The following is a 24,124-nucleotide window of genomic DNA, read 5'->3' on the forward strand; positions in this document are numbered from 1 at the left end:
TAAAAAGTCAAAATATTTCTTATGTAGGATATCCACAATAGTTGGCAGCACACCTAAAATGGAAGGATTACTCGTTGAAAAAATAAATAATGCGGAATAAAATTTTGTTATAGAGTTTGCAGTCATCTCTTGAAATAAGATAAGACGACTTCAACCGACACCCTTGGTTTCAGAAGCTCGTCTATCAGTACACGTAATATAGAGTAAGACAATATTATGAGTGCCCAAATATTCCTTTAATTTAACAAACTTAAATTATATAATAGAGAATACTATATTATACCAATCCCTAATAACAAATCAAATTTTAAATTGTAGAAAATCGAAGTAACAGCTTCACAATACTGGGCTGTAATAGATATTTTCAAAACTTAAATACCACAAGTTCAATTGCCATTTGAAGAAATCTCAGTCTGCCTACATCACTCGTAGATACGTGTCTTCTATTTTGCAGCTGTCTGCGTCTCGCGCAAGCGTGGAAGTTCGGATCGATTTGCAAAAAGTTATGTAGAATGACAAAGGCGCGGATTTTCCTTAACGAACGTCGTTTTATTTCACGTCTGTGATAAAAGCTATGAATATCGTTGTATGAAAACAAAAACAGTTCGCTCGTGCGGCGGCTGACTATTGCTTCAACCGTATAGTATACGCCAAACGCCTATAAGCGTTCATCGCACGAATGGTACCGATGGAATGCTTATAAGCTACAGCGCTCAAATGATTAACAGGATATGTTTAATTCGCAACTAATTAAGACCAAAACGTTCCTACATTGAAAAACACGCGGATTCATGTTGGATGTAAAATAATAATTTACAAGTACGCTGTTTCTTCAAGACAGAAGTGCGTCTACGAATATTTAAATAATTTTTATTGAATATCATAGGTAATATGAATTAGCAAAGATCATACCCACAGCGGCATTTCACTTAAATAAAGAACAATACTGTTCATAAAACACTGATCATATATACCTGTACATTCTCCGTGACCTTCACTCTGAATCTATTTCCCTTCCTCTCGTTGTCTCATTCTCTCACTCTTATTTCTCTTCTTCGCCATTCGCATTCATTCACACTGTGTCTCTCTCGCTCCCTCTTTGTTTCTCTGTCTCTCTTCATCGACGTCGGCAACATCATCTAATTAACACTTTATATGGTACTTAGAGAGCCCGCGCATTCGTGTACGTACATTCACACGCATTTCGTACCACACACATATATGCATATAAACCACAGCTGCATCTGTACCTCGCACGCGTATGCACCTAGAATGTTACATTTATATGTGATTGTACCTAATAAGCATGAACTTTCCACGACCGAGGTGTGTCCTCGTATCCGGTACGATTATAAATATCCTGAAATCAAGGATCCCCTACTTTCGTAAGCTGCGTTAAATAAAATGTACAATACCATCCTCGTCGTATCAAGTAAATTTGTACCCGCAAGAACGAAGTTCGATCGGCACGCTACATGTGGCCATCTTCATCGCGACGAAACTCCAACGAGCGTATCTTCGTGTACCATAGAAACTTCGAAAAGTAAACGTTTCACGAACCAATCATTCACCATCAACGGCTTCGAGTACCTTGAACACAGACCGTTAGTCATTATGGACAGAGAACTTGCATAAAGTGTATCCACCTTTCAGGTGTCCTTTTTCAAAGTAACGAATAAAATAAAAAAAAAGAGAACAAAAAAACACCTTGTGCAAGGAACGAGTCCATTCGCATGAGCGTTTCAACCGAAGAATACTTTTGTCTAGCTAAATTCAGAAACGTGCGACTTTGCTTCGCAAAGAACATCCTAGAGAGGCAGTCTTGGCAGTACACGAAGAGTACACCTGGTTATTCCGGTTTTGTTTGAGAAAAGAACGCCTATTTAGGGTCCAAGTTAGTTGCTATACAATTCTTAATTCCTAGAAATCTTAAATATATCTCGGTAAGGCAGTGCCAGCACGGTGGTACATGTATGGTGGAGGAGGCGGTCCAGAGTAGTGCCTCTGATGCTGATGAGGAAGCGAGGACCTGTGCGAACCCATGGTTCCATTCGACGATGAAACGTGCTGCAAAAGATGAGAGGTCCCATCACCGAGGTCCAGCTCCAACTCCTGCTCCTCTATTAGCTGCAAAGCTCCAAAAGAGGCTGTCGCCATTGCCACGTCTGGCATCACACCCGACAACTGTCCATCGCTACACGAGTTGCTTTCTTGTTGCTGAAACATAGAGGAAGATTGGTTTAAAGTATTAATCTAATTTATTCCAGGGTAGATCACCAATTGCTTTCTTCTTGCTGAAACATAGAGGAAGATTGATTTAAAGTTTTCAGCGAATTTATTCCAGAGTAGATCAACGGAGTTTAAGATTCGATGATTGTGGTATAACAACATATTTTTTAGCAAACGATGAACTATAACAGACTTGAATCAACGGTTGTAGAGAATCGAGACAGTATATACAGTTCACTATATTTAAACACATGATTATTGCACTTCTTAAAAGAACAACATTTACACCATTTGGTAGTCATTGAAATGTGATACAATGTATCGTTGCGAGAATTCTTTTCTAGATACTGAAACACGAAGGATGCAGAGATTGGTTTGATGTTCCTGTCTAATTTATACCAGAGTAAGTCGGAAGATTTGAGATTAGGCGATTGGCCCCGCCATGTTTTAAATGCTCTACACTAATGTTTACAGAGAGTTAAAACAATCAAGACAGTTATTGTACAGTTAATCGATAATTAAATTGACTACAAAAAAAAAAGAAATTAGTACTTAATAAATTAAAAATACTACTTAATAGTCAACAGCATGTGCAGTGCATCTAAAATACCAAGGAAACGAAAGATTAATTTGATTTTAAAATCAATAAGTTCAGAGTGTTTGTATTTAATAAGATTAGATTTCATAGTAGTAATTAATACCGAATTCGTTTCCCGCTATATTACTTTCCTGCGAATCTTGCTTCTGTATAATTACTCTGTTCATTAACCAATGCAGTTGGACTTGATATTATTAACTTCTCTCAAAGCGGATCAGTAACATTCAGATGAAAGCTGCTTCGCAAGATTCTGCTTTCCTTTCTGTACAGTGAACAAATGAAAACATAACACCGCGTAAAAATAATACGCGACATCTTCTACGATGAACAGAAAGGCAAGAAAAACGTCCCTGGTAGTACCGATGCAATTGGTTCCTCGAATTTTCTTGTAATTTGAAATCAGTTACGTTCCTTTACTTGATTGAATTACCGTGTGCAATTAACTGGCACCGTTTCACCAATTATTTCTTACCTCTGCAAGAAGTCTACAGCTTTCACCCTCGGTCACTATAGCTGGAAGCTCGTGCCTATGCGTGCAAGATGAAGCTGGCCGCGGGAACGTCATGTTCCTTCCATAGCACAATGGCGGAGCTGTCCTCGCGTTAATTCCCATACCAGGTGAGTCTATGTCTTCGATATCGGTCAGTCTCTCGTTTTGCTCCTTCACGTTGTACGCAGCTGTATTCTACACAAATACGTGAAGGAGTATACCATGAGAATCCGTTTTAAGGCCATAAATACATCTCTGATGTCGAGAATCAGTTACAGTTTCTTTATTTCAAATCAGAGGAGAAGATGAAAATCAACGATTCCAAAGTAAGATTCGTCAATTCACGGCAACAATAGAATTATTTATAAGGCCTTCCTTTCCACCTCGAGTATCTGTTAGCAATTAAAAGCTAATATAATAGGTAATTGAAAACCGTTTCACACAGTACTGCGAATTAGTTTCTAATTAACGTCAAATTACTCTATTATTAACACACCTTTTCTAAACGTGATACTTTCTCTCAACGTTCCAATAACAAATATTACCAAAATTACTGCACAATTATATCCCGTGTCCTAAAACACGTATCACCGTAGTAGGATTCAGGATAAAGGACAACTTGGAATAAAACCTAAAACAGTATTACAATACTAACAAGGAAACGTGTCTCGAGTCCCAACTTCAAACGTAAGCTTAACACTCAACGAAAACCAGTAGTGCTCAACAAACTTCGTAACTGGAGCCTCGAACAGAGAAAAGCTAACACCTAGTACGTCATTCATTAACCACGAGATCCGAGGCAATTAACGATAACTCCCGAAATCCTTCTACTAAAGCGATTCGAAGAACTGACGTCAAAATACCAAACAGCGTAGGAGTACTCTCGAAAGCTGAAAAATACTGTCCCGACTATTGCCATAAGATAATAGAAAAGTGTTTTTGAACACGCTTATGGATAATATTTTCCTAAACTTAATTCAATTACGTATCAAGAATAAGACCGAGATTACTTGTTCATTTTTAAGTCAAACGCGACACGAATCGAAGATTCATGGTATCTGTTTTACAATTTATTTTTATATTCGAATACTCAAGCGGATTCGAAGTTTATTCGTAGCGTTTAAATATCCGTAAAATATTCGAGTAATCCCTGGTTAAGCGTCTGAATTAAATTCTTCTGGCCGGTGGATGACTCTTCACGGGTCTTACCAAGTCACGTGATTAAGAAGATGGGGTAAAAATTCTGACTAACAGGACTCGCATTCCTTCCGGGCATGTCTTTTTAGTTCTCAACAGTAAATGCAGAACGATCTCGCATCCCCTCGCGTTGCTCGCTGGTTCTTCTAGCGCGTACTATTCGGACTTAATCCGTATCGAAGCTGAAAGATGGAGATACCATCAATGAGCGTCGAAAAGAGGGAGAATAGGGGTCAAAGTCAAACGGTAACGAAGCTCGGCTCAGTTGTCACGGCTTCGCTGTGCCAAGCAGCCGCGTCGACGGAGCGCATTCGACTGCTCCTGCGATTCTCTGAACACTCGGGACACTGCAACAGGTATTTCGCTTCCGTTTCCGTCCCTAGCGCGAAGCTTCCTGTTAACGCTCGATTTCGTACTGCAATCACTATTATGTAGATACACTCTCTTCTACGTCGAACCTCGTTGTACATTTTACGGCAAACATCAGGTCATTTCATTAAGCCTCCGTTTAAAGAAACGTCACTCTTCAAAAATCTGTACAAAGTTTTCTTGCGCTTATTCATTTATTTACGTACCATCTTCACAGAAATAATTACAAAAAATACTTCTAGAAACTTGTTACTCTTGAATAATCTGTACAAAGTTTTCTTGTGCTTATTCATTTATTTACGTACCATCTTCACAGAAATAATTACAAAAAATACTTCTAGAAACTTGTTACTCTTGAATAATCTGCACAAAGTTTTCTTGTGCTTATTCATTTATTTACGTACCATCTTCACAGAAATAATTACAAAAAATACTTCTAGAAACTTGTTACTCTTGAAAAATTTGTACAAAATTTTCTTGCACTTATTAATTTATTTACGTACCATTTTCACAGAAATAATTACAAAAAATACTTCTAGAAACTTGTTACTCTTGAATAATCTGTACAAAGTTTTCTTGTGCTTATTAATTTATTTACATACCATCTTCACAGAAATAATTACAAAAACTACTTCTAGAAACTCGTTACTTTTAAAAAATCTGTACAAAGTTTTCTTGCACTTATTAATATATTTACATATCATTTTCACAGAAATAATTACAAAAACTACTTCTAGAAACTCGTTACTCTTGAAAAATTTGTACAAAGTTTTCTTGTGCTTATTAATTTATTCGCGTACCATTTTCATAGAAACAATTACAAAAACTACTTCTAACAACTCGTCCCGGTGTTGATTTCAATGTGTCGAAATCGTCGACAGTTTTGTTTTTAAAATATTCTTTTAGCTTTGGAATAAGTGTTATCGCTAACTACGCGATAATATTCACAGTAGCCTATTCAGGGCATATTCTCCTTTTTAAATTCGAGAAACTATCAATTTGCAAATCTTCTTCAATTTAATTTTTAATCGAAAGATATTGGCACATTTTTTAACCCTACATCGACATCTGATGAAAAATTAAATATAAAGAACTAACGAATATTATACATACAATAATACATTGTGTGCAAAGTTCACATAGCAAAGAATTATGAAATGACCTGATACAATTGCTTGGACTAAATCTGTCTAAATATAATGATCAAATCATATTGCTGTGTGGCTGTATTTAAATGCTCTGTGCTTTTAATCGCATATGGCTGAGATCTCTTGATATGTTTCTATAAAATGTATACACGTGCAAATATATGTGTGAATCCTCTAGACACCGTCACTTTATGAATACAACAAATCCGTTCCGTTAAGAAAAAAATAATTAAATTAAAATTAATTTAAATTCGATCAAGAACAAAACCATGTGATGCGAATTCAAGCTTGCCAAGAAGTTTGCGCAAAGACCCGCGAGAAGTCTTCAAAACTCCCATAGAAACTTTAGAAAATCTCTAAAATTCCAAAGTTTATAATTCCTTAATATTTCAGTGGAAAAATTCTGGAATCTCTAATACTTTAAATCCGCGAAACTAGATCTTACTTGCAGTTCCTTCGATGTGATCAAGATTTATAGGAATTCAACGATTTTAACAAATTCAGACACTTTAAGTTTGGAAATTGCTAAAGTTTGTAACTCTGAGGATCCTCCCTTCTGTCAAAGTTGTCAGGTACCTTGAAAACTCTCATCAAAACAATACTCGGAAGCTTCTATCAAGACTTCATAAATCTTCTGTGCTTGTAGAAAGATTCTTCGAGAAGAGAAAATGAAACCGTCGATGGATTAAAATCAAAAATCGAACGAATCAATTTTTATTTATCAAAAATTCCATCAGAACTTATACCTTTTGTTAACACAACGTTCTTGTAGTGTTTCTATGGAACAGATTTCTACCATTTGGAACTTTCTTCAAAAACTGTCCTCGTGGAACAGATATTTAAACATTTTTATTCCAGAGCATCGTAATTGTGCAAAGCATTGTAAATTGTTCCTTTTGGACAAATATTTTTTTCTTTTATTCCTTATAATTTCTATTTCAATTAACACTATTATTTTATCGATTCTCGTCAGAACTAGTGAAGTTAAATTGAATTTATTAAAACAGTTTCCCAACTGTTTCGATTCCTGACAAAAATGTGGAAATGTTGATCAGAACCCGATAGATCCCCCATTCGTTGCTGTAACGTGATCGTCACACGATCGTGTAGTCATGCGTGTGACCGCGATTGCATAATTGCGAAATTGACTGGCAACGAGATAGGTAACTGATCGATCGGAAAACTACCAGCGACGATTTCCGCATTTTCGTTACAACAACGAGATTATCTCGAAGAGACTTTAAAACGATCTAGACGCTTCAACGTGTAAATGTTAATTAACGATGCTTTAACCATGTACATTGTTTACGGTTTATTAAAGGAACGCTCGAGGCGACAACTGACTTTTTACGTTAGCTCAGGTGTTATCGTTCAAAGACTAGCCAGACAATGATGACACATCTTTAGAGAAATGTAACGTTTAAGAAGAAGCAATTTATAACATTTGATATTTTAACGTTCGATCTCGAGCAAAATATTGTACATTCAAATATTTAAGTTTTGACGTCACACGAGTAGTAAAACTGGTCTGAGTGTCTTTTTTACAACCTACTTTTCATACATACAAATATTTGATGGTTGATATCGAATATAGGGGATTAACTGTTCTCAAACATTAGAAAGAACAGCAAATAAACTGGATAGTTAATAGTGCGGTACTGTGTCAACTTCGTTTTAAATTATTTGAACAAGAGATACAATGAAAGAGATACGGACAGTGATCTTACTTCGTTCACAGGTGTGTCGAAGTCAGATAACTGTCTTCAAACATTAAACTAATTACAAATGTTTTATATATATATATATATATATATATATATATATATATATATATAAATACATAAATATTTTTACACATTACACATATATAGACCACAAAATTATAACTTCGTTTAGTCGTCTGTTGAAACAAAAGATTAATATAAGTAGATAATATTAGGTTGTTGCAGTTTAGTCGTCTGTTGAAACAAAAGATTAATATAAGTAGATAATATTAGGTTGTTGCACGTAAATGACCGATTTTACGAATGCGTAATGTTTTTTTACAATACGATGATTAAAAAATACTGTCGAATTCTATTCATCGTAGGTACGTGAATTTCAAATTTGAAGTCAGCCGAAAACGACACGATCGTCAATCGTTAGAAAATAATAGATTGTGAAGTAAAGCGAGTATAATATTAATACAAGTGTGGAGAATCTAGAAAATGAAACAATTTTAACGAGAAGATACAAACTTCGAAAATAAATCGCGAAAACGACCCAAAGAATAATTGATGAAAGTACAAATTCCTTTAATAAAACTATCCAGTGCATTTCGCGATAATCATAGTGCACTGAACCTGTTGGAACACGTTTTAATTAATGTATAATATTTTCAACGAAACTGTAGAACAAGACTTCCATGAAGTTGAAAAACTGTACTTCAACATTACAGAGAGAAAGAAGCGATTCTAAGGACAGAGCGCAACGGTCTCACTTCACGTGGAGTACTTCATAAAACAGAAAACCGGCCTACAATGTTGAAGAAGGCAAAAAATAATCTCGGATAATTAGTACAAAGTCCCTACTCCGTTTGAAACTTCTCGAAGGACAAAGACCTGTCCTGAAACATGAAACAGTAAACGAATCGAACAATAAATAATACATCATTGTTCCAACTTCGTTTGAAACTCTATTTCAAAGAATCTCTATTTTCACTTCATTTAGAATTCTTTCGAAGTCGAAAAGCTCTCTTCGAACATCGAAGTGAACGGAAACTAATCCCGAACAATTGTCGCAATGTCTACGCTTCGTTTATAACACATATGAAGTAAAAAAAAAAAACCGCGTTCGAGCATCGAACGAAGCAACAAAAGAATCTCAAGCAGCTAATTGATAGAAAACGTTCATCAAGCTGTTTAGAATTCTCCCCGAAACGATAAATGAAAATCGAGGTTCGTTTAACGTGGCCATCGGGACGCCGTTGTTCAATTTAGAACAATCTTGAATCGCGATCAGGTGGATTTTCAAGAAAGCCGAGTGGGTCTCACGGGAGACGAAAATACTTGAAGCATCATCCACCGAGAGACTACCAAGTCGAATATAGACCAGAGGAATACCAATCAGCTGGTAAAAAGTATCCGTTGCAATTCTAGTTTCCGATACTTTCTCTTGCACTAATGTCTTCATAACAGGCGAATTGCATGGGAAAGGAAATCAGTGAGTCGGTTCTTGCGTTTGAGCAGCGTAGCCCGAAGAAACGGTGCATTTTTTCAATTATTTTCTTCCGCCGCGTTTCGACATCAATATTTCAGTCTCGCGGTTCCGTTTATTTTGCGTTAAGTGACGGACACGCGCAACCGTCGCCACAATGGATTCTAGAGACGCGACCAAGCCTGCAAGATAGCGGCTCTATAAACTCGGACGTCTCCTCTGTAACGATACCGACAGAAACGATTCGTGTGTTGTTAGAATTTGCGCCATGTGTGCGACAGTTATCGCATTACGTTTGATTCCTCGATGCGCTACGGGACCTATAAATAGAGTCCGCTTCTAAGCGGCCTCAACTGCATCGAAACGACGTGAACATTTAACAGTGTTTCTTTTTTTTTCAACATTTGCCGTGGCTGCATTTTGTTCGTCGGTTTTCCTGTGGAATTCGGGTCATTGAAAACAGGTGAACGATACCGAAGGTCGAATTTTAAACGCCGCCTTCAAATTGACGAGAATACGGTAGTTTTGTGCGACAAATAATCCATCGAATTATTCTAATTGAATTTGTACCGATCAATTGCACAGTGGCACCGGACATTTTGCTTCGAACGAGAAAAAAAAACAGCTCTTTATGGACTAGATGCGATTTAAACGAACTCGTAACGGAGAAGATTCTATAAGTTGTACGTGTCAAGAGACCGACAGTAGTGTTCGATATGACATATCGGTACAATAATTATGGCAGCGCGCATTCCACTGACGGCGATGAATTAATTAGCTTCCACGGTGAAGGAGACGCGAAATACCACTTGGCTGATCAATATTTATGAGGGAAATGCAATTAAAATAATAGAAAACAGGTATCTGATTTCGATTAGTGGAATAATTGCCCGTCACCGTGAGACGTGAAATTTTTCCAACGGAACAATAACATTGCTCCGCGAGAACGGAACGGGAGTCGTCAAGGTTAAAAACTGTACTAACACGCGGTGTACTTTTACGAAGGGACGTTTAAGAAAAAAAAAACAATTGTACTCTATCACATGGGAGCAAAACATAGAAACGTCGCTTAAAGCTCGTGGCACAAATCGTTTTGCATTATCGTGTTTCTTCAATTCGTCATCGCGATTCAGATTGAATCGTCAATTATTTTCTACCACTACCAGTCGTCTTCTCATTAACGACACATTTCTCGCGTATCTGATATGTTTTACAAACAACTTTTAGAGGTTTCGGGCATTTTGTAGTAGAAACATTGCGAAGTAGAAACCTTGTGAATTCTATTAGTAGTTCACTTGTCCATATTGTATGGTAAATAAATAGTCGGTAAAAAAAGTACGTTAAGCGCTGAATAAAATTATTTATTGCCACCGTTGGCGATAAATACCTTTCAAACAACATGAACATTGAAGATAACATAAGCAATTGAAGTGTATAATTTCGCTAAATTTATGATATTACTATCGACTGGGATAAAGTTTATGAAAATTGAAAAAAAATACTTTTAAAATACAACATAAACATTAGAGATCCAGGCTCTGTAGCAATTAAAGTGTACAATTTCGCTAAATTTGTGATACAACTATCAAACTGGGATAAAGTTTATAAAAATTGTTTTCCTCGTTATATCAATGCTACGTTACTGTAAACAAACAGCGCCATGAAAGTACATTCTTACCGTACTTCGAATTTCTATATTATATTAAATGAATACATATTGATGTGCTCGACTGTTCGTAAACGGTTACGATGAAAATGATTAAACCGTGCTAAATATTTATCGGGTAAACTTGTGTAACTCACCGATAAAATAGAAATGTGCAACTTAGTATTCCCAAGGTTCTTTTAAAAATAACGCGGAAATAGAAATGGCTCGAAAACTTCCCGTAAGATTGATAAACGCGTGTCACGTTGAAGTGCTACCGTCCAAGGGGGCGTTTGTAACGAGTCTAATTACACGCTTCGCCTGTAATGCATCGTCGCGTTACGTAACGAAGTCAAACGCATTTGTTAGCGATGCACTCGCGCTGAATGCTCGCGAAATGTTTTCCCGCCAGGCCGATGAAACTTTTGCGGAACAATGTAACCGAGTGTTACACGTGACGGGAGCACACGTTTCCAATAATTTATTCCGATTTACCGGTATCTTTGATTTTTCATCGTTGTTTTGCATCGAAAACGCAATATCTCCGCGTTTGTCAATTTTTTACTACACAAATTACAATGGAATTAGTCATAGCTCTTATCAACCGAAATTTACACTCTTCGCTGAATTGATCATTCCAAATTAGTGCATTTCGTTCATCGTGTTTAAAAGGAATTGTCTATTGTTATCCGTGCTTCGAACTTGAAGTGTCAGGAAAGAGAAAACGTGCACCTTTGATAATTAAAAAAAAAGTTACGGTAAGAGTATGTATACAGATGAACCGGTTACAATTGAAACAAACGAATAAAATATTTGCTTTTATACTTTTATTTCTATACAATCGATTAAATGATTGTATAGAATCTAATTAGCACGGTAAATAAAGATCTTACTGTACTATAAAAAAATTAGTAATTGATCGTAGAAACCCGACAACAGTTTAAGAGTAAACAATCAACTTCTCGTATACTAGTTTTAATATTACCATTTTCTTAATCCGTTCACTCGTTACAACTCTGAAAATGTTTAATCAATGGCTTATCTAACACAACCACGATAACATCAACCTCATTTGCTTATATCAAATTATGCTCAAATATTGGAGTTAGTTAATGACCCTGCCGCATAATCTAGTGCTCGCTTCCGTCTAATAACGTGTTGCAGTGATATAAGAAATAATTTTGTCCAAGCTCTCGCAGGGTGAGAAATATCGCGCTAGAAATTTTTCGCAACTTTCCAGTCTCGTTGTTTGAATATTTGAATCGATCAAAGCGCGGAATGTTTAATTTATATCACAAACCTATCTCTCATTTGTAAAAGATGACTCGTTTTATCCGATAGATCATACGTACTTGTAACGGACACATGAATCAGCAATTACGTACGCGTCGACAAATGCCACGATAGTTCTACGTGCGTAATTTTTATATCATTTTAAACATCGAACGTTTGCATTTCGTACTATTTCCTATTTGCATTCAAGGAGTCCGAATTGATTAAGAGAACATACTTTCAAACCGGTGCTCAATTTTTAAACAAAAACCTAATTTATGATACTAATTTTTTCGTTCCAATTTTATTATACATTCAAAATATCGTTTACCTCGAATTTTATATTTTCGACCGAACTTTACAAACTGATACAGACATTAGATTCTAGCATTCAATTATATCAGACAATTGTAGCAAATTGATCGAAGATCTGCTTTCAATAGACAGAGTGTTTATCAACGAGTGGTACTGATCCATTCAAAAAGAAAAATAAATCACAGATATAGTATAACATTTTTCCGCGCGACACTTCACTTTCGAGCAAATCTACATTGAAAATATTTGGAACACGTGCAATTTACGCAACGTATAAAAATATTTAAAACCAACATTACTATTGTCTTCTAATTAATTCTTGTAATTGAATTCGCTTTATGGGTAAACATAGTGTACGCGAAAAAACGTGTACCTTCAAAGTTGATCGTTTCGAAAACCAAACACCGTATAAAACAATTTCTTTTCACACTTTCAACGTACGTTGATTTCACAATGAACATTCTTTTTAGTCGAACGTAAAATTGAAAAAATAAATACACAAATTGAATAGAACGAGGCCCAAGGTTGAATTATTTAAACTGGCCAGCTGTCTGTATAAATAAAATAAATCAACGTTAATTAGCTAATATTTTACAGTGACTGAGCAAATTTTTAAATCACCACCAATTGTTTAAGCATCCTTAAACACCGAAGATGCTCAACGCATCCGCTCGTTTTCGTTGCACAATCCGCTCGATGCGGATGGAAATATGAACGACTCAGTCGAGTAACACGCGACGTAGCACGTGTTTTCTTATGGTAATTCGATGATGCAAGTTTTTGAAAAATTACCAACACGCATTTGCTCCTTGCGCGTGTACCCGTATCTGTCTCGATCGCAAAACTTGAATTATAACAGCGATTTGCATTAATCTCGATAATCACACGATTCATCGATATTCAAAAGGGTGATTGGATTTCTCGGAAATAGGGTTGGTAGTATTCGAATAATTTAATATACGAATATTTTATATGTACACCAATACTATAAACTTTGAACATTTGAATACATCGAATACAGAAAATTTCGAGAAATAATCCCACCTCTACTTGGAAGTTAAAAAACATGGTATTCGAATCGTCCGAAAATCCAATATCCAATATCGTATTCTATTCCGTTTCGATTGTTCTAGTTTGTTGACTAAAATATTATACACCTACTTACAAGGTTGATTAACGTTTAAAAGCAGATAAATAGTTAAAGTGGAGTACGATAAACTAGTACGCAGTGGTACCGTAATCGGTGCGATAAACGGGACAAAGAAATGAATATTACTGATAAATGTTATCACTAATAACTCGTCTGCCTTCAGGCCGCTGCAAAACCTTATATACTATTCACATTCCTGATACGAAATATTGTGCATCTTTATTCTGAAAGCATTGCTTACTTTATTCTGTTAACTTTGAATATCAGCTGGAAGAAGTAATCAAACATTGAAGAACATAAGTCACTTTTTGACTGTTCTATAAATTAGAAACTCGAGAATAAGACTTTCGGAAGTAAGTCATTAAAAGAACATTGTTTCTCGTTTCATTCATAACTGTACAAGTCAAAAATCTTGAGAAATATGAAAGAATCTTTAATTAAGATTAAAAGTCGTAATCTTGACGTACTTTATGATAATCGAAATTATGCAAGTCCTGAATGCAAGACAACGCGAACAATCGATCAACAAATAAGATGACTAATGTCGTACGCCGTTGTTTATAAATAGTTCTTATTTGCTTATAGTTTTGCAGTCGCTTACGATATCAGAAGACAACTTGAGGATTATAGAAATGTTCTCTGTTGAAAAACCAGAAATTAGTAGACTTCAAGTGAAATAATAACACTCTATATATGAGTAACATGTTGAATTTATGGTACACACAATTAATCATGATTAAACTTGTACATCTTTATGCATATAACCGCTGTATTACTTCTTCTGGTAGTTAACTCATAAAGTACAGCACTTACTCAAAATATCCTATGTGCCTATTCATGAACACAATCTATGTTCTTTTGTGCATATTTGTGATATGTTATGTCTGCATAAATTAACATGGCCTTTAATAGTAACAATATAAAAACCTATAATACATCGGATTAACAGTGTTTAAAGTTTAAATAGAAAGGAAAATTATTATCAAATTTTACTAAATACATCCCTGTTTCATTGTAATATCATTTTTACTATATATTTAATTAATAACGTGCAAATAATATATTGTATTAAGCAAAAGAGAAGTCTTATTACAGTGCTGACAACATATTCTTGTATCAGCAATTATTTATGTAGTCGAATAATATCTCCATTGATTAATATAGCTTACAAGTAAAGTGATAAAAATTTTGCAATATTTGATATGTGGAATTTTAGTATTTGGTAAATGTACTTCTAGGTAAACAATGACTCCATCAATAGAACCACTGCCAATACAGAACTTGGATACGGTTTTGGCGCAAAGTCTTGGCAAAGACATTCAAATAAAGCACCTAGAATGGAGGCCACTAACTGCTCCAGGAGAGAACTTTGGAAGTATTATACTAGCTATCAATGTCACAGTGACACGGACCAACAAAACAGAGACTTTGAACCTGGTTGCTAAACTTCCCCCCACGTCAGCCTATTTGCTAGATTTGTTCAACAGCCCAGTGACATTCAAAAAGGAACTACTGTTTTACAATACAATGGTGAAGGAATTTACAAACCTTCAGCTAGAAAATGGCGTGAAGGAAGAATCCCTGAGTATCATCGCACCCAGATATTTTGGAGGGAGACTCGGCCTACGCAATCCAGAGCATTTTGATGAACAAGCTCTTATCATTTTGGAAAATCTAAAGTACAGTGGCTACAGCACTGAAGATAGAATACTGGGATTAGACAAGAAACACACTGAATTTGCTCTGGAAAAACTGGCTAAGTTGCACGCACTTACCATCGCTCTGAAGATTAAGAAGCCCCAACTCTTTAAAAAAATGGCTTCAGAAGTGTTGACAGAGGTTTTAAATGAATCCACGGAAAAATGTGTGATCGACCTGGTCCGGAAGGTGCAGGCAGACATAAAAGACATCGAGGAAGCTAAGCCGTACTTAGATCGCATCAACAGAACCATAGAGTTTGGCATTCAGTTGAACAAGAACGCTAAGAAACCGGAAGAACCATGGGCGACGCTGGTACACAACGATTTCTGGGTGAACAACATGATGTTCCAGCACGACGAACGTGGTGAACTAATCGACATGAAGATTGTAGATTTTCAATTATGCATATACGACTATGGCATCAACGATCTTATCTTCTTCCTCGTATCGAGCGTGAAGGAAGAAGTCCTGGACAATAAATTCAACGAAATGATCGACTACTACTATTCCTGTTTCATTAAATTGTTGAAAACATTAGACGTGGACACCGAGAAGTTCTCCAAACAGAAATTCGATGAAATAGTGAACCATTGTGGACCTATTAAGTTCAATCAGTGCATGATGATGACCCAAGTGATTCAAGCACCTCGACAATCTGCTCCAGACATCAAGGATCTAAAGGGTGACATCTTCCTGAATCGAACCATTGATGACACATATAAGCAAAGATTGTTGTACACTGTGGCGCTCTTTGACAAAAGAGGATGGCTAATTAAATAGTATTTTTATATGCGAACATATTCAAAGTACAAATTCATGAAAAATGACAACGAATGTTAATATATATATATATTGTTGAAGTTTGTATTATAAATTATATTTGTATGAACGTCAGTGTATATAGAGTAAATTAGAGATAAATAACATGTAGTATCTAAGAGTCATCTAATCTCAAGAAAAGACCAAATATGTTCATAATATTCATAACATTTTCTAAGCTTTAAAAATTAGATATTTGTTTTAAAAAATGCGACCTTATTAAGCACACTTTATCATATAAAAATTGTTCTGTGCTTTCAAGTATTCTGTACTATACTTATGACATGACAAAACTTTATTTTCTTATAATAAAAAACCATCTTGTAAAACAAACAGTTGAACAGTATTTACAAAAGAATAATGCACTGTACTAAACATAAGAGCGTTTAAATAATCTGAAAATTTACCAAGATCTTATAATTACAGTGTAGTTCACACACTTATGTAAATGCATACGTATATACATGAAAATGTTTGAAGGCATATTACCGCATATTTCTTACAATTCTTTAATTGTAAGTCATGTACGGTGGTCATGTTTCTGAATAGTTCACCGTCGAATGAAATAGAGATGTTATAAACAGAATCTTGGTTTGTTTTGCTTTGACGTTCGTTATGCAACACGATAGTAATATGCATTTTATGTAATACGACATTGAAGCCCAGTGATTTACATTATTTTTCATTTTCAATCAATTGAATCAAGTTAACTAAGAGAATGAGTATTCGGTTAAAACTAGCACCTTCTCAATTATATAAAGGCATTAAATATTTATAGTGAACATACTGTACGAATTTATTGGACCAATTTGTATACAAAAAGTAAAAAAGTACTCACTTCCAGAAGATCTGCCACCGTGTCAGGTAAGTTGAACTCTCTCACGACACGCAGCCGCACTTGCCTGTTAATCTCATGACGTGACGAAAGTGGTAAACTAATAGCCCTCTGACAACTGGGGGACTGCCTCAATTTCTGCTCTCGTTTCATCATAGCAGCCAGGGTTACAGAATCTGGAACTTAAATGCAACAGAAGTATGAGAATGTATTTTGAAAATATAAAATAATGTAATCAGAAAATCATGATTAAAATACCTGGAAATGCTGCAGCGAGAACATCCACTCCAGCTGTGCCTATCGGTCTTGGTTTCTCATCAACCATGTACAAGGCATCAGGAATATCGGCCACGTACCGTGGCCTTCGCAGTCTCACTAAATCTGCTTCTTGAACCATTTGTTCCTCAACTAAAGACTGCAAAAAAGATGAACAGTGTATTTCGATATGCATTAAAATATATTTCATATTTTGTATAGTGCTTGCTAAAAATATCTACCTTTATTTCCTCGTAATAAGGCATGAACAGGCGAGGTCTTACAAAAAATCCATTTTTCTTTCCTCCCCTTATCCAAGCGTTCATACGTAAGTTCTCCCTCTCGTCCCCTATCATGTGACTCGGCGGTGTTGAAACCAATCCTCTTCTGATAGCCTAATCGTATAAAATATTAACATTGTATTGTACACAGAATACAAATATTATCATTTTGAAAGAGATTCAAGGTTTCGTACTTGGGCTAGAGCTTCACTGTTGGGCGGTAGGATGTGATCCATTCTAACAAGCGGCAAAAGTTCGCTGAGTATTTCTCGCAATTCTATGTCACTTAGATCCCTTTTCTTCAGCCCCTTCCTTGTGACAGAATGTACTGTGTGACTAAGTAAATTAGGCTCTCGATCTTCCATACGGCGCACCAATTCCTGTTCTCCCCACTTGAGTACTGCCTGCAGTATTTCAAGCTCACTCGCTTGCAAAAAGTGACTTTGCAAAACATTCGCTAAGTGCGCGTGATCCAATTGATGGAGAATGGAGGAAGAGGCGATCGGCTGGAATTCCTCCCTCAAGTAATGTAACGCTTGCCTGTGTACCCATGCAGATCCATGAGGTTGACTACCCCACCTATAAATCAAAATAATTAAATAACAATAAAAAAATAATTACGCAGAGAGAGGCAGATAAATGGAGAATGGCTCATAGAAAACTTACTTCAAAACAGCTGGAAGCGATTCCAATGTAAGATATTCTAAAATAAGATCTTCACAACCCTGTGACAATATATCTAACTCCAAAAATCTGCCAATTTGATACAATTCCATTGCTTCCTCTAGGGGACTTGGTCGAACTCGTCCAGTATGAGTGAGAGCTTGAACCTAAGAATAAGTATATGGAAAGAATGTTAAAAAAAAGAATGAGGAGTACTTTGTAAACACATAATAAATCAACTCCTTTGGAATCAATGCACAAAAATATTGAAGGTGAATTAAATTATTTGGATCTATTTATGAGGAATAAGGTACTTACCTCTCCAAGACTACCAGCGCTGCTTCCACAACCATTACCTCTCATTATTAACGATAAATCAACGGTATCTAAATACACTGCATGTAATAATACTCTGGCATATCTTTTGGGTATTACACTCTCGTCCAAAACTATTCTAGTAGGTATATGAAGCGCTCTTTCTGTGTGATCTTCCCCTGATCTAGTCCGTCTTTGTATTAAGTTCCTGAAGAACGGGGATCTCGCAGAAAGTATCGCTTTATGACATGGCAGTTCTAACTTTGGCCGGAATCCGTATTCTGAACTTCCACTATCTGGTCTCTGGTAATCACTGTCCGATGTGAACACTAATGCAGCGTCCGCATAATCACCGGTGTCAAGCAAATATCGGAGATCATGCTCCAGCGGGTTTGGTGTGCCGAATTCTTCTCCGAGTCTTCGCAGAAGATTCGCCTCCAGAGCCGTATCGTGTGGACAAATATCACCAGTGTAGAGATAGCGCAGTAACGCCGAAAACATTTGTACTTCGAGATTCGGTGTTCTCAGTTCCAGACATATTCTAGCACCATATCCTAAAAATCAGAAAATACAAGGCTATATTTATTTTCTGCTTTACATCTACAAACTCAATTATTTCTTAAACTACTGAGAGTGCAAGACAATTGCTTGCTTTGAATGCAAAAACCTAATAAATTTGTTATTGCTTTCTACTTAGAATAGTGATTCTTAGTTCTATTGAAACAAACGCCTGTGTACTACAAGACATAAAAATGTTGCCAAATTTTAAATGTTCATTGTAATATTTTATCAACTGACCAAAAGTGCATACAGAAATCTACCATCTTTATTTAAATTAAACAACTTTATTATACCTTTAGTAGTACACCAAATGATTGTTACTCTGTTAATTTCCAAAAACAATATAAATAGATTAAAATTTGAAGTATAATCTTTTAAATTTGAAGTTAAGATGACTGTAGAATAAAAGTAAATATTTATGTACCTGGACATCCAGTTAGCAAGTCCCTAAAGTATGGACAACGTGCTGATAATAAGGCTCTGTGAACAGGGAAACATGCTCCTCGGTAGACAAGGTCCACATCTGAACAATGTTTATAATCATACAACATCGACAAGTCTTGCTTGTATGTGGCAGCAGGTGGTCTAGCCAATTCAGCTTGGACATGGAGATCCTTTAATGCAGCTAGTGCCTCATACTCTTCTAGAAGTGCTCTTGCCTCCAAGTGACTCCATGTTGATACCAAGTCTCGAATTATTCTACCATGGTCACAGGCCTTCGAAGAACGTCGTCTTCGAATAAATTTCTTGCGCAACGTCGCAAACCCTGTCATTTTCTTCTTCTTTTCCCTACAAATGAAACAGACACAGATATTCTTTATTGATTCAACTTTATCAATTTCATAATTATCAATTTAGAGTAAAAAATGTCAATTATGGTATACATAATACCAGTTGTACATTATTAAATAAAACTATTCAAGCCAATTATCAGAGGCAATAAATTGAAAAGAACAAACAAGATAACAAAATCCAATGATAAATGTTTGAATACCTGATAGCAATGCCATGTTGATCAGGATTACCAGAAGATGAGAGTCTAGCTGCTTGGACTGAATCTCCACCTACACTGGTGATGCTTGACGATGCAGAAGCACCCATTCTATGTATCATGTAAGAAGCATCTCCTCGCCGTCTTTTCACGAACCAGCAATCCCTTTTGTCAGAATTATCTACCTCCTTTGGTCGTCTACGTTGTAATACACATGGAGTCAAAATTCGGAATACATTCATTGCTCACCCAGAGAGCAGCCTGAAATCATTGATGTATCTTTATAATATAAACGCCTCGTTTTTATTCTTTCTATTTATTTAAAATATTTACAACACTCATATTTCAAATTCTGTTATTGAAAGTTCATTAAACATGTTTTTGTAACAATTATTAAAAGTTTTAAATGTTGTTGACAGAAATTTGTTGCCAACTATCTCTGTAATAATCTACTATGGACAAATCCAAGTGCATATTAAACATTGACTGAATATGAAACTGTTCATCTCAAGAAATTGATATAACAAAGAAGAGCAAACTTATCAATCTACCACTTCTTTGCAAACATGTATTAATCTTTCACATACAGTTATCACTATCTTTATATACAATTACATTATTTGAAATTTATGCATTTTCAATTTCAATATTTCAGAGTAAAATAAAACCAAATGGAATAAATATAATAAATACAATCTTTATTTTTCAAAAGACTATTAATAATCAACATGCACTGTAAATGATTTTATTTGATATCTGCAAATTTTATCACCTAAAATAAAATGAATTATTTTCCAACAATATATATTACCAAAACAAAATTTATTTTATGAAAATTATAAATTTAAATTTATTTATGAAAAATGTTATGTAATGTTATATGAATAATAACATTTTTAATATTTTATTCCTCATTTTTGTTTACAAAAGCTTGCATACGCGGCGGCTTACCGAAAAATAACGAAAGTCGCCGATTGCATCTGAAACTTTCACTTTGTTAGCCAACATACGATATTTACCTAGAAAGTGCACTGCATTGATTTGGAAGCTCCTTTTAAATGGATATCTCAATGCTTGAAACTTTTTTCATCCATTTCCGACGAAATTATTGAAGCTTGAAAGGAATAAATTTTTGTTCCAGAAATTACCTTTCTTCATAACATTTCAATCATCTGATCTATACACAAGCTTTAAATAAGCACTATTTCTATTGAAAATAACTTCTCACAGGCAAATACAAGAAAGCTAACATTTTTTTTTTAAATATTAGCTTTTGTTTAAAAAACTTTTCTATTATTACTTTTTTACTAATACAATTAGTATATTGAAAATACAAGACTTATACAACTATTATACTTGATGATGTTTTGCTAATTGAATTAAGTAGTTGTTTTAACTTAAGATAAAGCTCCTCTTCAGAAAAATTCTTAAAATAGTTATCATTATAAGGTTGATAAATTCTTATAAATTAATTTTACAAAAGTTATATCCAAAATGTCACTATAATTCAATTAATACAACACCTATCAAAGGCAAACAGTTAATAAACTTTATTAGGCCTATATTGATACATCTGCTAATAAAAATAGAAAATAGCATTTATGTTTCTCTTTTATGCAGAAAAGTGGCAAATGTTCATATTGAAAGAAAGTAAAAGTAATTTTTGTATATAATAAACTGAAAAAAAGCAACAGGGAAAAAGTACAAATAATGTTCATTATGTATTAAAATTGGAGTCCTAATACTGTAATTTTATCCTTGTGAAATATTTTTTAAAACTAAACTAAATGCACATGAAATTTAAAGCATAATGTTGTTGCAAAGCTAACAAATAAATACATGAATTTTAATATTCAATAAAGTAACAAAAAACTTTAATTAATATATGACTTGATATTCTTCTATAAATATAATAATCTACATGCACAAATATAAAATAAAAATACAAAATTTATACTGTAAATCAAACATCCTTCTTCAATGAAATAATATTTAATTTCCTGTTTTCTAATAATAATTGATCAATAAATTTAATATTTTTCATTATATACTCCTGCAACTATACCCAAAACACATTCTTAAAACATATTGGTAAGTATAGCACACATTTACAAATTAAAAACTAAACAAACATAATCTATCATATACCTACATAAATAAATAGAACAGAGGACACCATATCTAGTACACCATACAAAAGTAATGATATATTTAGTAGTAATTAACAAATACAGTATAAGTGATTTTTGAATGTATAAGTACAAATTCCTAATGCCCAGATACATAAATAAGTTCAAAGAAAAATTTTAAAATAATTATACATCAAATAATAATAAGCAAACATAAATGTATACGTTTATATACATTACACAAACGCATAACTTTAATCATAAAATAAAACACTCATAATTGTGCACAATCAACTCCAATTTCACTGACACATTGTTTAAAACAAATTCAACACAAAATGCACTGGATAAAAACTAACATTTCAGCAGACGAGATTATCGTGCGAGAGTAAATAAGAGCGAAGAGCATCCAGTATCTCCATTACAAAACAGCTCAGAAAACTTCCACTGACAGCAACACTAATAGGTCAATAGTAGTCAGCTGAGCTATGATTGCGATCGCGTTACGTGGTTAACAATGCGTATGACGTACGCTTGGTGAAGTTCAGTCACCTTCGTACGATTACGTGAAAAAAGAAGAGAAGACCAAAAGAAACAAGGGGGAACGCATCTAATAACGAATGTACAGGTACGTGCTCGGATAAAACGAAGTTGTATGAATCGTCAAATGGATCGTAATCGTGACGAGGATTAGGAACAACCAGATTGTGCAGAAGCATCTCGTTTACCTGGATATCTCTCAGGTGCATGTATTCCATCCATTATTTCCACTCTCGCAAGGTTCCCTTGAATTCAAACTGACACGAGTAATCATCACAAAGCACGACGGCCATGTTTATACTCGTCGACTTAGTCTGCGTGTAAATAAAAGTTATCGCGGCACAGTGCGTTTTGATCTGTGGTCCGGTTCTCCTCCATATCACCAAAATTAACAGAATGTTTTACGAGGAACGGGCATTTGGCCGCGTTAAAAAAACACGGCCGTACAGCCGACGATGCATAATTGCGAGCACAGGGGATCGTCCCATCGCACGACAACAAACCCCGACAGTGATCATGCTACTCACGGTGGCTGGGAGATAGTAGAACGAAAATAACGCGGAACGTTGAGAATAGAGTGCGGGAATAACTTGTTTACGTTCACGACGCTTTCACAGATAACAGTATATCGTTTAAGGCATACACACAGTAACAGAATTTTTCTGACACAGAAAGATTTATTCATCTGATCATGCGCGACCACACAGTTCCGCGATCCCGGACTCCGTAACCGATTGTACAAGTCTCGAGAAACGGAGAGGTTAGGTTTATCAGTCCGTGACGGTATTAACAACAATATCTTTGATATTAACGAAGAACGACACGATGTTTTTGTTTAAACGATTTCCATGCCCGAAACGATTGTTACAAACTGTTATCCTGCGTTTCCATGGAACTAATAAATTCTTTATCCTAAAGGTGGAGCCACAATGAAGGCGTCCATGGTAACGCCTCGCTAATTCGCCGCTAGAGGATCATTAACAGCAATCGATTCTCACAAGTTCTTTAATAACAATTCAAATTTAAGCGTGAGAAACCAAATGTAGCATCGAAAGTGATATTTTGAGAAGAAAAAAAAAAGACATAGTTTGCATTTTATTCTCGATCAACTAAATCTAAGTTAAGACTCGTCAGAAAAGCTTATCTAACCAATTCTGTTTTGCAGAAAGAAATCATGACCCGTACAAGCACTTTTTGATTGGAATCGAACTGAAAATGTAGAAAACTGTGAGTATTAAGATATTTTAAAATATTAAAAGATTTAAATTTATGATTTTTATATAAAATTGTTATAAAGTATTAAAATTGAAGGAATTTCAATTCACCACAGCTTAAAAATTGTGTCATAGAAATTTATAATAACAACGAATTTTTAGCACATTTAAAATACGAACAGTTATTGCAACTAGTTATATATGATAATTTC

At 35.0% G+C, this 24,124-nt stretch overlaps 3 protein-coding genes across 7 annotated transcripts in view; 2 read left to right on the forward strand and 1 right to left on the reverse strand.

Annotated features, from left to right (window-relative positions):
* On the reverse strand, positions 1–23,582 carry LOC143151631 (BTB/POZ domain-containing protein 7). Of its 4 annotated transcripts, none has more exons than XR_012993404.1 (12): positions 22,887–23,582; positions 20,033–20,290; positions 19,463–19,827; positions 18,481–19,031; positions 18,166–18,329; positions 17,694–18,078; positions 17,461–17,613; positions 17,222–17,378; positions 16,967–17,145; positions 3,300–3,512; positions 1,708–2,217; positions 2–1,590 (listed from the first exon to the last, which is right to left on the reverse strand). XR_012993404.1 is itself a non-coding variant. In XM_076320984.1 (12 exons), the coding sequence occupies exons 3-12, from the start codon at positions 20,269–20,271 to the stop codon at positions 1,930–1,932; spliced, it is 2,694 nt and encodes an 897-aa protein (XP_076177099.1). In that variant the 5' UTR covers positions 20,272–20,290; positions 21,049–21,143; positions 22,887–23,582; the 3' UTR covers positions 3–1,929. The 4 variants fall into 4 exon arrangements, 3 of the variants coding, with proteins under 3 accessions (XP_076177109.1, XP_076177099.1, XP_076177089.1); XM_076320984.1 differs by adding an exon at positions 21,049–21,143 and having other exon boundaries at positions 3–2,217; XM_076320994.1 differs by having other exon boundaries at positions 1–2,217; positions 16,967–17,139.
* Positions 4,714–16,203, forward strand: LOC143151692 (uncharacterized). Of its 2 annotated transcripts, none has more exons than XM_076321051.1 (2): positions 4,714–4,870; positions 14,847–16,203. In XM_076321051.1, exon 2 carries the CDS (start codon positions 14,854–14,856, stop codon positions 16,087–16,089), a length of 1,236 nt encoding a protein of 411 aa, XP_076177166.1. In that variant the 5' UTR covers positions 4,714–4,870; positions 14,847–14,853; the 3' UTR covers positions 16,090–16,203. The 2 variants fall into 2 exon arrangements, with proteins under 2 accessions (XP_076177166.1, XP_076177174.1); XM_076321059.1 differs by lacking the exon at positions 4,714–4,870 and adding an exon at positions 9,581–9,689.
* Positions 22,606–24,124, forward strand: part of LOC143151671 (GTP-binding protein 2) — a 6,745-nt gene continuing 5,226 nt past the window's right edge. The window contains exons 1-3 of the mRNA XM_076321031.1: positions 22,606–22,786; positions 23,617–23,784; positions 23,864–23,925. The gene's annotated coding sequence lies outside the window, so the exon portion shown is untranslated. The remainder of the gene's footprint in view (positions 22,787–23,616; positions 23,785–23,863; positions 23,926–24,124) is intronic.

Source organism: Ptiloglossa arizonensis, chromosome 1 (assembly GCF_051014685.1).
Source record: "Ptiloglossa arizonensis isolate GNS036 chromosome 1, iyPtiAriz1_principal, whole genome shotgun sequence".
Classification (NCBI taxonomy): domain Eukaryota; kingdom Metazoa; phylum Arthropoda; class Insecta; order Hymenoptera; family Colletidae; genus Ptiloglossa; species Ptiloglossa arizonensis.

Coding starts and splice junctions, on each gene's coding strand:
- LOC143151631 (XM_076320974.1), bottom strand. CDS start 20,271: ATGAATGTATTCCGAATTTTGACTCCATGTGTATTACAACGTAGACGA. Junction 17,614..17,693: donor ACAGTGAAGCTCTAGCCCAA/GTACGAAACCTT, acceptor TTATACGATTAG/GCTATCAGAAGAGGATTGGT. Junction 2,218..3,299: donor GCTGTAGACTTCTTGCAGAG/GTAAGAAATAAT, acceptor TCTATGTTTCAG/CAACAAGAAAGCAACTCGTG.
- LOC143151692 (XM_076321051.1), top strand. CDS start 14,854: ATGACTCCATCAATAGAACCACTGCCAATACAGAACTTGGATACGGTT.